The 16228-nt window shown below is 37.2% G+C and overlaps 1 protein-coding gene and 1 pseudogene across 1 annotated transcript; both read right to left on the reverse strand.

Annotated features, from left to right (window-relative positions):
- Positions 1 to 587: 587 nt before the first annotated feature.
- Positions 588 to 1756, reverse strand: LOC149007727 (trans-resveratrol di-O-methyltransferase-like; annotated as a pseudogene).
- Positions 1757 to 9582: 7826 nt separating this feature from the next.
- Positions 9583 to 10751, reverse strand: LOC149007728 (trans-resveratrol di-O-methyltransferase-like). The gene is made up of 2 exons (XM_089166292.1): positions 9984 to 10751; positions 9583 to 9894 (listed from the first exon to the last, which is right to left on the reverse strand). Exons 1-2 carry the CDS (start codon positions 10749 to 10751, stop codon positions 9583 to 9585), a joined length of 1080 nt encoding a protein of 359 aa, XP_089022418.1.
- Between the last annotated feature and the right edge of the window lie 5477 nt (positions 10752 to 16228).

Below are 16228 nucleotides of genomic sequence, written 5' to 3' on the forward strand. Positions count from 1 at the left end.
CCAATGAAGTCTGGGGTTCTTTTATCTCATCAGTGGTATATTTGCATACTACTTGAGCGGCTTGACTATCGGATGCAAAGCCCATTTCTACCCCTTTGGCCTCCTCTAAACGTCTTTCCAAAACTAATGGTACCCGGACTCCAATATGTGACTCTTACTCGACTTGATTTATTTTTTTCTGTGAACAAGTTATGTCAGTTTATGGTCGCTCATATGGATATCCATTGGGTTGATCTTAAGCACCTTCTTCGGTAACAAAATTAAGCACGTATGACAGAAGAGATCCCAAGACACAATCAATTTGCTTACGCTAGATAACAGTTAGAAACCCCAGTTATCTTATAAACCCTGTCCCTTTGGTTTGCACAATAAAAGCCCTTATGAACCTAATCTTCCACAAATTTCACTAGTAATTCCTTCCTGAACATGCGTTAGGACACTAATAAATAGAAGCTCAAACCACAAAACTAAAATCGTTTATTAATTCAGGTATATAAATATTACAAGCCAACAGAACTCTTCCATTGAAAGTTAACTAGTAAAAACTAACCATAGGTCACCATCCCTGCAGCAAGTCAATTAGCTAACTAAGGGAAGATTTCAATGAGAGACCTTAAACCCAAGACAGGATAGATCTTGTATTCAGTAAATCCAGACTTCAAGAAAAGCTCTCTCCATTCTTTCTCTGTTCTTTCTTTTCCGGTTACCATAGTCATCATTAACATATCAAAGAACAATTGGGTTTCTGTTGATTTGTAGTCTAGTTTTCTGTCTTCCACCACCATGTCTATGATGATCACCTTTCCTGGGTTTCCTTCCCTGCCCTTACCAGATATTGCCTCTTTGCATCTTTTCAATATCTCTATGCATTGTTCATCATTCCAATCATGTAGAATCCACTGTATACATATCAAAATTCATATTATGTTAGGAACCAAATATTTAAAAAGTGCCAGTAATGATAATAATTAAGATAGGATTCACTTACTTTGAGTAAAACTGCATCTGCTTGGGGGATAGACTCAAACATGTCACCTACAATATATTTCAAGTTCTCACTTCCTTCCATAGTAGCAACCACATGTGGTAGGTCAAATACTGAGCATTTCAAGCTCGGAAATGTTTTAGCGATGGTCTTAGCCACAGTTCCAGTGCCACCTCCAACGTCAATCAATGAACTTAATCCCTCAAACACTGCCTTGCACTCTGTAACAATCACACTGCTCAGCATCTGAGCATCGCTTGCCATTCCTTCATTTAAGAACTTGTTGAGCTCATTGTCTTCACCTACATAGTCCCATAGGCCCCTTCCATGAGTTGTCTCAAATGGGGTAAGACCATCCCCCTGGAACCATGTGCCAAGGAAATTCCAAGGCATCATCAAGATTGGATCAAGCACTACTCACAAGAGGGGTGAAACACTCTTATCACTACCGTTAAGGAGGAGCCTAGAACACGGTGTGAGCACATATCCTTCATCCTCTTGAATTGCAAAGATGCCCGAATGCACCAGCAAGCGCATGAGGCGAAATAGACAAGCAGTCTTGGTCTTTGGGATGGCAAGCTTCGTGGCTAGTTCAGAGAGGGTGATGGGTTGGTGATGATTGTGAACAATATTTGGTATATCTAATTGAACTGCACATCTAAGTGACATAGAATTTATAAAACTGAATAAATGGTTCCATATATGAGTTTGAGCATTGAACAACTCCTCTCCACTCTCATTCGCAATAAGCTCCATTGATTTCCTCTCCATTTTCAGAAACCTCAGCTTTAACTCAAGTCTAGTTATGTTCGGTACTGAAACTGATGCTTTATATAGAAGAATTCAAAGTTTAATGCCAGGATTGCTTGTGTTTCATGAGATTTGTTACTTTTACATTACAGCTAGGATTAGCATTAATCTTGTTTTTTTTGGATTATTACTGATTATAATGAGGAATTTAAAGTTCAAAGCTGGGGATTGCATGCGTTTCATGAATTTGTTACTTTTCATATTATAGTTAGGTTTAACATGAATCTTGTTTTGAGGATTAATGCTGATGCTCCATATGTGCACATGTTTATGCTTCTTATTTCCCAAGATGTTTATCTTTTCCTTGTCTACTCAAATTTTCACTAAATTATATAATTATATATAGTGCAGATTCTACATACCAAAGTATATATTATTATAATGATGATGATGATGCAGATGGTCTCCACTCAACAGCTTGGTTACATGGAGAGGATTTCGACTCAATTAGGTCATGGTATAATATAGTTGTGATCCACTTAAATGGTTTCTTTTTGGTAAGGTCCACTTGAAATGGTTGTGAAATTATCATATGAGATTATCAATGGTATCATTTGTTAATTATGTTTAAATTATTAAAGATGGGATTGAAAAGTTTTCCTTCCCTGACAAATAGAGTTTACAAGAGCATTGTAAAACAATGTCAAAACGGTGCTTTGAAATTGTAAAACCGAAGGGGATGGGGCCCAGGGGTGGGTGGCGGCAAACACATCAATGTCTCAAAACTAGGTGGATTTTTTGTTTGGTTGTGTGGGAGATAGGTATTGTCATTTGTCATGTCCAAAAACGCGTTTGAAATCTATTGTTATAAATGTACATATATTTTATTCAAACAAATTGAAGATGGTAATTGTGTTCACTTTCCCTTAGCTTACCCGATTTCGTGAATCAATGTGATATGATCTTGTTGTTAGGGATAATGGATGCACAACTACGAATAGAGAATAACACAAGCAAAGCACACAAGAGTGATTTAATGTGGTTCGGCAAAACCCTGCCTACGTCCACCCGAGAGAAAAAAAGTTCCACTATTTTAGAAAACTTCACACCACTCTCATACCCACAAAGTGTTACCCTTTGCTTCCTTGCCCAATCCATACTCTTGGGATGGGTTCCCCAATCCCCTACAGGGATTGATTCTTATAGGTTATCCCACAGAGACTATTTATAAGGAAACCTAAAATCCCAATCCCAATATAATTACAATTTTTACCCAGTACTAGTAATTAACCCAAACCCTGTTTCAATTAAAAATACAACAAAAACTATAATTACATGGACCCATAGAATACAAGGCACCCAAACCTAACAATCTCCACCTTGGCTTTAATTCTACAAAAAACCTTGAAGAAATTGTTGATGATGTCTCTCTGCAATCACCCGTCTCTGTGTATCCACCACACCTTGCCTCATGGTCCACATCCCCTCCAATGACGCTTTTGTTACCGCCATCACTAAGCTAGCATGGCGCACACCCCCCACCTGGGGTGTCCTGTACAACTCATCGCCGCTATACAACGTGACGTGGCTCTATCTCTCCTTTTGTCACAGCTAGCTCCGAGAGATCATGCCACTCACCAAATCCAAAGCGAAAGTCACTCGTTTCTTTCCAAATTTACCTTGTTTTGCACTGAACAACCTACAAATTCTGCCTATTTGTACCCCTTTCCAAAGAATTAACTAGACCTCTACCTGTTTCAACACTCCCTGCAAGGCTGAACAATTTACTTGATCTGTGGCTTTCCTACCCATCAATCAATTAAGAACCTCACTGTTGATCTTCATAGAACTCACAAAATCAATACTAACATAGCGAAATCTCCTTGATCCGTCACTTCCACTGGGTTGGTTCGAAAACGCCTAAAAACCTTAGTAACAATTAACCCCGTATAAAATACCTCACACAAAATTCTATGGAAACTACTTATATAGTACTATCCAATAATTAATAAAAAAAAAAAAAATTCCATCTTTTTCACCACCACCGAATCTTTTTTTCTTTTCCAAACGGTCCTTCTTCCACGTTCCAACTTCACTTTTCAACTTTTTTTCTTTTTTACTTTACTTCAAAATAATGTAATAAGCATTACATTAAAGCCATAAAAACAAAACTTCAAAAAATACCTTTTTCTTCGGTTCTTCCTCACGGTCTGACACCGCCCTTTTTTTTTTTTAACCACGATCTTAAACAAGATCGTTTTTCTCCCTTCTTTCTTCTTCTTCTTCTTTTTTATTTTATTTTATTTTTGATGATCCAATCCACTCCGCTCAAAGCATAAGAAACAAAAAAAGATAAGAAAAAACTTCTAGAATTGTACCATCGAAGTCTTCTCCATTCTCCTGGCACCTATCATCTCCTTTCTGGATCTTCACATACCTCCGATAACAATCCACCGAACCTTGCTTTGATGCCACTTGTTAGGGATAATAGATGCACAAATACGAACATAGAAGAACACAAGAAAAACACATAAGAGGGATTTAACGTGGTTCGGCCAAACCCTACCTACGTCCATCCGAGAGAAAAGAAGTTCAACTAGTTTAGAAAACTTCACACCACTCTCACACCCACAAAGTGTTACCCTTGCTTCCATGCCTAATCCCTATCCCCAGGATGGGTTCCCTAATCCCGTGTAGAGATTGAATCCTATAGGTTATCCCACAGAAACAATTTATAGGGAAGCCTAAAACCCTAAACCCAATATAATTACAATTTTAACTCAGTACTAGTAATTGACCATAATCCAATTTCAATTACAAATACAATAAAAACTATTATTATATGGACCCACAGAATACAAGACACCTAAACCCAACACTTGTCTCAACCACTACACTAAATTGAAGCCAATTCAGGAGATCTCTTACCATGTTTATCATGTTTTCTCTTTTTTTGGTAAGAAAAAAGACGAGCTTTTACAAGCAGTGACATCTGCTTTACTTAATAAGGAAGCTAAGGATTGGACAAAAGCCATTTAGTTGGAAATTCAACCGACAAGGTCAGCTTTTGGAAAAGGTATTTGCTATACAATTTGTAGCGTTGGAACTGTAAAGGATAAGCCTCTGAATTCAAATTCAAATTCAAATCCACGGTAACCTTACTCTATCCTCGATGGATCTTATCTCCGACCAATCAAGAAGACTTTGAGTTATGGTTAAAGTGTCAACAAGTTGTAATTCAAATTCAAATATTCGAATTGAAATTCAAATATTCGAATTGTAATTCAAATGATATTAATATACATTTTTGACTCACGAATTTGTGTGAAAGAATTCTCTTTCAAACGAAATTCTAACTAGAACAAAACAAAATTTACAAAAATCAAAGGATTGTTTTAGACTTAAAGTATCTTGTCAGATGAGAATGATTTCAATAGGAGGATTAAACATGGAAATATGGTGGTTAACTAAATCCAAGCAGTCTGACTCCACAATATAGTGTTTTCTTTGTGTCCTTGTAATCCTTTCTCTTATTTGGGATTTTTAATTGTTGTTGCGTGGGTATCTCTAGTTTGGTAGTTGGGAGGGCGTTGTACATCGGTAAATTGATCTGACGGTGTTAAATGAAAAATATAAATATTTTTAGTTTATTAGAACTTTCTTAATCTTTTTAAATTTAGAGCAAATTGCACTGACACCCCAAAATGGAGGCTTTAAAGCACTGACACCCTACTTTATGTTTAAAAAACATAGACACCCCAATTCATTAAACACAATAGTCCATTCTGTTAGTAAATCCGTTAACCCACTGTTTATTTTTCTTTAATTCCAAAAATACCCCTTTAAATCATTGTTTAAATTATTTTAATTTCAAAATTACCCCTAATTGGATAAGAGATTATTTTATTATCTCCACCCTATCTGCGATGTCTTTCACCTCTCCGTTCATCTTCTAAAAATCTGAACTGCAACTAAAAATCAAAACCGTGGCTCTTTGAAAATCCAAACCAGGTTGTAAGAAAAAAAATATTGTATTATAAATCCAATTGATAAGAACTTCCGATTCTGATTATTCCCACTTCCCGTTTTCTTCTTCTTCTCTTTTTCCTCCTTAATTTAGGTAGTTACTGTTGTGTGATGGAGAGATAGAATCCGAACCCCTGTACCCATCATACAACAAGATTTGGGCAAATCTAATCTGCCACCGAATTTATAATCTATTGAGATGGCTAAGAAACTTCCAACAAAATCGGATTATTCAAGAGAGGAAAAATCTCATCAAAACTCAGTGACTTCAGCAAATCACTAGTCGTGGGAAGTTCTTATGAGATTGGATGCTCCTATTTGTCTAGGAATCAAAATCAATCCCAAGAGAAATTGTCTTCTCGCCTCCAATGAAACCAACTGCCTTTGATTACAGCTGGTTTCCCTAATTTTACTTCCAGATTTAAGCTTCTCGGCATAAATGTCGTCTCGGAAGCTTTCTACAACCTCAATCGTGATTTTTGGACCAAAATCAGGTAGCAACAGAGCTTCTTTCATCTAAAGATTCGATTAGTATTTGCAAGATTCTAGTAGAAAGTAGCTCTCATGGATGACATCGATTTTCGCTTCTTCAAGTTCTTTGATATCTGCTAGGTTTTTTCTCATTTTGGAAAAACCAGAGAAGATTTTTTGACATCATTCTTGGCTTTCTCCTTAATCAGTCGACCTACCTCATTAAAAACCCGTCTAGCTTGCCGAGCATTTTAACCTGTCTCTGCAGGCACTTTGGTTATATGCTGGCGGGAACCGGCTTGGCGGAAGGTTTGCAAGGGTTGATATGGCTGTTGCAGGTCTGAGTGAAGGAGTCTACTCCAGTTTCCCCTGTTTCTGTTTTAGCCGTAAGGTTAATTCATGTCATTGCAGACATAAGGGTATAATAGTCTTTTAGATTGTACAGTTAACCATTTTAACAAAATAGGACCTGTGTGTTTTTCAAACATAAATTGGGGTGTCAATGCTTTTAGGCTTTCATTTTGGGGTGTCCGTGCAATTTGCTCTTAAATTTAAAGAGAACTCCTGTACGACCTTTTTTGCATTCAACTTCCAAGTACCAATGCATTTCCGATAACCAAACTAACCCAGAAAACCCAATGACTCTGAACACAATCAAACTTATTAAGAGATTAGTAAAATAAGAAGCTTTCTAATTTTAGCACAATGATAGGAAAGCCTACCGTATCTCCAAATCAATGTAATAAGATCTAATTTGAGATCCATTCACAGTGCTCACTATTTCGGGAAACCCAACCTATCTTAAATAAAGGTTATGTGGAGAATTGAGGAATTCAAATTTGAAAATTTGGATCTGCTTCGCTCATCGAGGATAGCTTATGTTACTTTCAGGATGCATTTCCACCGTTGAGGTCTTACAAGATAAACTACAAAAAAGAAGAAGAAGAAGAAGAAGAAGAAGAAGAAGAAGAAGAAGAAGAAGAAGAAGAAGAAGAAGGAAGAAGGAAAAGCTTAGAAACTATTTTATAAAGCTTAGAAGAAGAAGGAAAAAAGAAGGAAAAGCTTAGAAACTATTTTATAAATTTTAAGCCTCATATGCTGCATGGTAAATTATTCTCAAATGCTACAGGTGTATTGTTCGTATCAACTGCAATTAGAGTACCAAATTTAAGTCAAAACCAGTTCATCCTCACCATGTGGTAATACATGATTAAGCTCAAGATCAGATTATGATTAAAGCCCGTTTCTAACCCCTTTGGAATCCTCTATACTTCTTTCCAAGACTAATGATGCCTAGACTTCAATATGTGACTCTTACTCGACTTGATTTATCTTTTTCTGCGAACAAGTTACGTCAGTTTATGGTTGCCCGATGGATATCATTGAGTTGATCTTAAACACCTTCTTCGGTAACTCAAGGGCACTCTCTTATTTGAGTTACATATCACTCCATCATCATCTTGTTCTATTGAGGCTTTCACCAATGTTGACTGGGAAGGGTGCCCTGATAATAGGAAATCTCAAGGCGGGTACCTCATTTTTCTTGGTGCTAACTTGGTCTCCTAGCAATCTAGCAAAAGCACTGAAAGTGAGTATCGTGCTCTTGCTGCTGCTACTATTGAGATATCTTGGATACATTCTCTTTTATGTGAGTTGGGCATTTCTATATCACCTCCTTCCACCTTATGGTCTGACAACATTGGAGCTACGCATTTATCCGCCAAGCCAGTGTTCCATGCACACACCAAGCACATCGAGACTGATTTTCACTTTGTATGAGATAAGGGGGCCAAGAAGGACTTGCTTGTGCGCTTTCTCTCCACTGTTGACCAACCTGCAGATATCTTAAGCATGGGTCTTTCTCCATCTAGGTTTTGTTTTCTACGGTCAAAACTCAAGTTCCGCTTGGAAAGACCATTGACTTTGCGGGAAGGTATTATGGACTACTATGACCCATGTTAGGATCTAGTATACTCCTATGATGTATTGTCTCCCCATGTGATGTATTCTCTTCTCGTCGTATATAAATATCTATGAGGTATTATTTGAGATCTTAAGGTTCTTTTATTCAATTCATAGTGCACTCTCTTATAGTACAATCCAATAGAGAGACATATTGGTATGTATTGTATCTGTTATATCCAATATGAATATGTATTGACTAGTATTGTATCGTAAAATATTCTAAACCTTGATCGGGACCTCCATGGAGTAATTATGATACATGACCATGCATTCATAAATCAGATGGGGATGATGGGTGAGTGCATCAAAAGATCTTCATCCTCTAATTAACCATTGAATACCCTACCTCTTGAATTTTTTTCTTTTTTTAGATGAATAAATAGTATTTTTATCAATCAGAACAAAATTAAGCACGTACGACAGAAGAGATCCCAAGAAACGATCAATATGCTTACAGTAGGTAATAGTTAGAAACCCCACTTATCTTGAAACCCCACTTATCTTATAAATCATGTTCCTTTGGTTTGCACAATAAAAGCCCTTATGAACACCTAATCTTTTACTAATCTTCCAGAACATGCGTTACGACACTAATAAATAGAAGCTCAAACCACAAAACTAAAATCGTTTATTAATTCAAGTATATAAATATTACAAGCCAACAGAACTCTTCCATTGAATGTTAACCAGTGAAAACTAACCATAGGTCACCATCCCTGCACTGTTAGAAAAAGTAAAACCTGGTGTAATCAGGAGCACGAGATAACAGTATGACAGCTGAAGCTTCTAGGCACGTTACTATGTCGTTGTCCTTAAGACGTACTCACGGAAGGTGCTATGAGGTACCAGCGAACCGTCTCCCAGGATACAAAGAAGCCCAAACTCAAGGTTGTTTCCCGAGAAACTAGAGAGGATTTATAGGCATTGAGGTGCCTCTACTGAACAGTTCATGACTCTGTTCGTATGGGTGCACCTCTCTGTAGGGATACAAATGCCAACGTTCAGATCTGAGCCGTTGGATTGTTCGGCCGCACGATCTAATGGTCCAGATTGAACCATCAAGATGACATTTATGGATCTACTTCCATCGCCAAAAACGCCTAAACACTGCCCACGCCGCTCGAGCGCGCTCGGACGGTACACCGTCCTCGCTCGTACACTGCACACGCATTGGCATGTCTTTTGATATTAAATCAAAGTTAATAGGCAGTACCTATTAATTAACTTGGATTCCGACATCTCGGTTTCCAATGTGGGACTATATAACACACTTTCCTAAAATAAACAAAGGAAAGTTTCCGCACTTATAAATCCAATTTTAAATGAAATGTTTATTATTTTATTATATTAAAAATAATACAACATGCACCAAGTCAATTAGCTAACTAAGGGAAGACTTCAATGACAGACCTTAAACCCAAGACAGGATAGATCTTGTATTGAGTAAATCCAGACTTCAAGAAAAGCTCTCTCCATTCTATCTCTGTTCTTTCTTTTCCGGTTACCAAAGTCATCATTAACATATCAAAGAACAGTTGGGTTTCTGTGGATTTGTAGTCTAGTTTTCTGTCGTCCACCACCATGTCTATGATGATCACCTTTCCTGGGTTTCCTTCCCTGCCCTTACCAGATATTGCCTCTTTGCATCTTTTCAATATCTCTATGCATTGTTCATCATTCCAATCATGTAGAATCCACTGTATACATATCAAAATTCATATAATGTTAGGAACCAAACATTTAAAAAGTGCCAGTAATGATAATAATTAAGATAGGATTCACTTACTTTGAGTAGAACTGCATCTGCTTGGGGGATAGACTCAAACATGTCACCTACAATAAATTTCAAGTTCTCACTTCCTTCCATAGTAGCAACCACATGTGGTAGGTCAAATACTGAGCATTTCAAGCTCGGAAATGTTTTAGCGATGGTCTTAGCCACAATTCCGGTGCCACCTCCAACGTCAATCAATGAACTTAATCCCTCAAACACTGCCTTGCACTCTGTAACAATCACAGTGCTCAGCATTTGAGCATCGCTTGCCATTCCTTCATTTAAGAACTTGTTGAGCTCATTGTCTTCACCTACGTAGTCCCATAGGCCCCTTCCATGAGTAGTCTCAAATGGAGTAAGACCATCCCCCTGGAACCATGTGCCAAGAAAATTCCAAGGCATCATCAAGATTGGATCAAGCATTGCTCGCAAGAGGGGTGACACACTCTTATCACTACCGTTAAGGAGGAGCCTAGAACACGGAGTGAGCACATATCCTTCATCCTCTTGAATTGCAAAGAAGCCCGAATGCACCAGCAAGCGCATGAGGCGAAATAGACAAGCAGTCTTGGTCTTTGGGACGGCAAGCTTCATGGCTAGTTCAGAGAGGGTGATGGGTTGGTGATGATTGTGAACAATATTTGGTATATCTAATTGAACTGCACATCTAAGTGACATAGAGTTTATAAAACTGAATAAATGGTTCCATATATGAGTTTGAGCATTGAACAACTCCTCACCACTCTCATTCGCAATAAGCTCCATTGATTTCCTCTCCATTTTCAGAAACCTCAGCTTGAACTCAAATCTAGTTATGTTCATCAGTACTGAAGCTGACGCTTTATATAGAGGAATTCAAAGTTAAAAGCCAGGATTGCTTGTGTTTCATGAGATTTGTTACTTTCACATTACAGCTAGGAGCCTAGGATTAGCATTAATCTTGTTTTTAGGATTAACACTGATTATAAAGAGGAATTTAAAGTTCAAAGCTGGGGATTGCATGCGTTTCATGAATTTGTTACTTTTCACATTATAGTTAGGTTTAACATGAATCATGTTTTGAGGATTAATGCTGATGCTCTATATGTGCATGTTAATGCTTCTTATTGCCTACACAAATTTTTACTAAATTATATAATTATATATGGTGCAGATTCTACATACGAAAGTATATAATGATATTCTCCACTCAACAGCTTGCTTAGATGGAGAGGATTTCGACTCAATTAGGTCATGGTATAATATAGTTGTGATCCACTTAAACGGTATCTTTTTGGTAAGGTCCACTTGAAATGGTTGTGAAACTATCATATGAGATTATCAGATGGTATCATTTGTTAAACATGTTAAAATTATCAAAGATGGGATTGGAAAGTTTTCCTTCCGGAAAAATAGAGTTTAAAGAGTTCACAAGGCATTGAGATGGCAGGCAAACACATCAATGTTTCAAAACTAGTGGAAAAATGCGTTTGAAATCTGTTGTTTTAAATGTGCATATATTTTATTCAAACAAATTGAAGATGGTAATTGTGGTCCCCTTAGCTTTTACCTAAATAGAAAATGCATAATATAGCTTTAGTGCCCGATTTCCTGAATCAATGTGATATGATCTTGTCTCAACCACTAGACTAAATTGAAGCCAATTCAGGAGATCTCTTAACATGTTTATCATGTTTTCTCTTTTTTTGTAAGAAAAAAGACAAGAGCTTTTACAAGCAGTGACAAGAGCTTTACATAATAAGGAAGCTAAGGATTGGACAAAAGCCATTTAGTTGGAAATTCAAACTTTTGGAAAAGATATTTGCTATACAATTTGCAGCAAATTGTAAAGGATAAGCCTCTGAATTCAAATTTAAATTCAAATCCACCATAACTAACTCTATCCTCTATTGATCTTATCTCCGACCGATCAAGAAGACTTTGAGTTATGGTTAAGGTGTCAACAAGTTGTAGAGTTTGATTGTAAACAAGTTGTAATTCAAATTCAAATGTACTCACGAATTAGTGTGGAAGAATTCTCTCTCAAACGAAATTCTAACTAGAAAAAAACAAAATTAATAAAAACCAAAGGATTGTTTTAAACTTAAACTATCTAGTCAGATGAGAATGATCTCAATAGGAGGATTAGACATGGAAATCTGGTGGTTAACTAAATCTTAGCAGTTTGACTCCACAATATAGTGTTTTCTTTGTGTCCTTGTAATCCTTTCTCTTATTTGGGATTTTTAATTGTTCTTGCATGGGTATCTCTAGTTTGGTAGTTGGGAGGGCGTCGTACATCAATAAATTGATCTGACGGTGTAAAATAAAAAATATAAATCTTTTTATTTTATTAGAACTTTCTTAGTCTTTTTAAATTTAAAGAGAACTCTTGTATGACCTTTTTTGCATCCAACTTCCAAGTACCAATGCATTTTCCGATAACCAAACTAATCCAGAAAACCAATGACTCTGAACACAATCAAACTTGTTAAGAGATTAGTAAAATAAGAAGCTTTCTAATTTTAGAACAATGATAGAAAAGCCTACCGTATCTCCAAATCAATGTGATAAGATCTAATTTGAGATCCATTCACAGTGCTCACTATTTTGGGAAACCCAACTCTATCTTAAATGTAGGTTATGTGGAGAATTGAAAAAAAAAAGAAAAAGAAAAAAAGAAAGAAAGAAAGAAAGAAAGAAGAAAGAAAGAAAGAAAGAAAGAAAGAAAGAAAGAAAGAAAGAAAGAAAGAAAGAAAGAAAGAAAGAGAAGAAAAGAAAAGAAAGAAAGAAAGAAGAAAGAGGAAACCTGAGAAACTATTTTTTAAATTTTAATCCTTGTATGCTGCACGGTAATTATTTTCAAATGCTACTGGTGTATTGTTCATTTCAACTGTGATTAGAGTATCAAATTTAAACCAAAACCACTTCATCCTCACCATGTGGTAATACATGATTAAGCTCAAGATCAAATTCTGATCATGGTAAAAAATTCGAGAGAAACTTAAGTTTTGACCGGGTGAAAATGGGAAACTTGGGTGGAAACTTAGGAAATTTTGAGGAACTAAGGGACTTTTTCATACAAGTTTTGACAGGTTTTAGAAAGTATTTTGAGGTGGGATTTTGCATTTAAGCTAATTAGAAAATAAAGAACACATTGGCACATGCATTTTACTAAAACAAATCAATGTAAATATGTCATTCAAAGTACATGAGATTTATGTAAAGTTGACCAAGAAGTACACAATAAAGTTAACTATACTTAAGCATAACATTCAACATATGACTTCTAACTTCTAAGTTCAATTCAAAACATCAAATAAACTCTAAACATCAGATACAATGTAACTAGTAATAAAAATAAAATGGGAAGTACAACTCACTAAATCAGCGCCAAGAGGATTGCCTTGGCGGATCCATCCTATAACTTGAGTAGTGTTGTGCCTGTGACATCTTCTCCTCTGACCAACAGATATAGATATCCCCTGACATGTGATGCCTATGGTTGTCAAGGTAATCGACAACTGCAACTCTATAGGTCTGGTCGTCAACATGCATAAGATATCCGATCTGAGGGAATGCACAATACAGATAGGGAAGTCCTGATTCAGCCTCAAGGGGTAGGGGTTGGGGTTGCATGCTGAAGATCTGATCCACAAGTGTATGTGCCCACGAATTAGCATCCATATAAGTTGCACCCCTGTGCACATACCGTCCTCTCGACAGACGCTAGATAATACATCCTAGTCTATTCCACTAGTCTATGTCTCCCATAATCCTAAGGAAACCGTAAGATGCATTACTATAAGCCCCAAAAGAAGATCCAACACTCTCCATACCACTCTCGTACGAGTGGGGATAGGCTATTGCCGGTATCCAGCATCCGACAGTGAAGCCTCTTGACTCATCTAAACTCATAGATCCCATGGAGCCTGCCAAGCTATTCACATCAATGGGATGGTAAGACCCATACGATGAAGTGTCATCCTCATACCCATGTCCATGTTGCTTCTCTTTCCCTTTCCCCTTCCGGATGTGAGTGGAACTACGACCTGCACTGTGGTTGACATCCTAGGTAGCGTGGGTGAACTGAGTCTCCCCCCATGAACTTCAATGGCCCTCCTTGTCCCTGACTCTCAACTGGGGTCATTGTTGGCTCTGGTGGTGGTGGTGGTGGTGGTTTCTCCTGTGGTTCAACTGAATCCTGATCAGCAAGCCCATCATCATCATCATCATCATCATCATCATCACCACCACCATCATCATCATCACTCCCATTGTCATCCCCACTACCAAGTCCAACATCATCATCATCGTGTTCATCATCCTATGCCTGACTAGCGGGTGACTGAGTAACATCATCATCATCATCTGACCATATAATGTTATCCTCATTGACACTGGATGCATCGGGGTGTGGTACAAAGGGACGGTCAGGCTCGGTGTGCACTTTCCCATCTGTGGCCAAGAACTCATCCACATTAGCTCCCATCTCTCGTGCAATTTGACTACTGGGTCGACCTCCCGCCTCATCCAACAATGGCTCTCTAACCCACTCAAATAGGGGGTACTCCTCCTCCTCATCATCTATGGCAAAGATGTCAGCCAACTCAATCTTGTCCCCATTACCTTGCTCTTGACCTAACTTAATGTGCTCCTCTCTCAACCTCATATTATAGTAAACATATATAAGATCCACTAGCCGCTTCACCCCCAAACGGTTCCACCTCTTAGAATGTATCAAATTGAATGTGCTCTAGTTATGCTTGCAGCCGGTGGTAGAAGATGTCTGGGAGAGCACTCTAACTGCAATGTTAATCAAGTACTCCGATTCTAACTAGTATTGCAGCCTCCACTCAACTATAAGAAACATAACCAACCAAATTAATAATAGTAAAAATAAATTGTGTTAAAAACTCAAATTGAGTATCTAAGATAGACTAACTAACTAAATGACTAACCAGGAGTGGTGTTTTCCTTAGCCTGAAAACATTATGAAATTTCAAAAAACAGATCCAATCAATTACATGAGTAAGGTAAATATAAACATTATGAAAATTTTGTTCTTAATTAAATATTTTTATAATAATTAAATACAAGAAAAATCAAAAAGCATAGTAAAACACTTCAAAAATCAGATTCAATGAATTACATATGAAAATCTACTTATTAGAGACAACAAATAATATTATCAACTCAATCCAATATGTTTTGACCATGAAGCAAATGAAAAAATGTAATTTTTTAGGTATTTTTAAAAATCAGAAAAATAAAAAAATAGCAGAACAATACAGCAATCAAATCCAACAATCACCACTTGTTAATCTACCTACTAGAGACCATTATAGTAAATTTCAAAACATTCCAATACCATTTGATCATGAAAGAAAGGGGAAAAAAATTTAAAAAATAGGGGAAACTTAGGTTACCTTCCAGCAAAGCTTGAAAACTGTGAAATAATCCACTAAGAAGGGCCGAAATTAGCAAAGGAGTGCTCAAAAGTGGTGGAATGCAAAATCATGAAAAACAGCTCGAAAAAAGGTGGGAAAATCATGTCAAAACCTCCCTGCTCTGCCTGGTTTTTTTGATCGAAACTCTGGTTTCCCAGAGTTTCGATCGAAGAAGAAGAGTTTTTATTAAAGTGAACCGGCTGGTTCAGCCGGCTCACTTAAATAATTAAACCAGTTTCGAGGTTTGATCAAAACTCTCGAATTTTCCCATGTTTCCCTAGCTGGTTCAGGTTGGTTGAACCATGTTTCGACCCAAGAGGAAAATTTTGACAGTTTCGATCGAAAATGAGGACTTTTTTTTTCCCTGTCCTCATGAGTTTCGTTTCACATTTTTCGACCGAATTTTGTACCATGATTTTGATCAAAGCCCTTTTCCAATCCCTTTGGCCTCCTCTATACATCTTTCCAAGACTAATGGTACCCGGACTCCAATATGGGACTCTTACTTGACCTGATTTATCTTTTTCAATGAACAAGTTATGTCAGTTTATAGTTGCCCCTATGGATATCCATTAGGTTGATCTTAAGCACCTTCTTCGGTAACTTAAGGGCAATCTCTTATTTGAGTTACATATCACTCCATCCTCATCTTATTCTATTGAGGTTTTCACCAATGCTAACTGGGAAGGGTGCCTTGATAATAGGAAATCTCAAGGCGGGTACCTCATTTTTCTTGGTGCTAACTTTGTCTCCTAGCAATCTCACAAACAATCCACCATGGCTCACTCTAGCACTGAAAGTGAGTATCATGCTCTTGTTGCTGCTACT

The sequence above is a fragment of the Hakea prostrata genome, chromosome 8 (genome assembly GCF_041222555.1).
Source record: "Hakea prostrata isolate BN-2017 chromosome 8, UWA_Hpros_2, whole genome shotgun sequence".
Taxonomy (NCBI): domain Eukaryota; kingdom Viridiplantae; phylum Streptophyta; class Magnoliopsida; order Proteales; family Proteaceae; genus Hakea; species Hakea prostrata.

Coding starts and splice junctions, on each gene's coding strand:
- LOC149007728 (XM_089166292.1), bottom strand. CDS start 10,751: ATGGAGAGGAAATCAATGGAGCTTATTGCGAATGAGAGTGGTGAGGAG. Junction 9,895..9,983: donor CAGATGCAGTTCTACTCAAA/GTAAGTGAATCC, acceptor ATATGTATACAG/TGGATTCTACATGATTGGAA.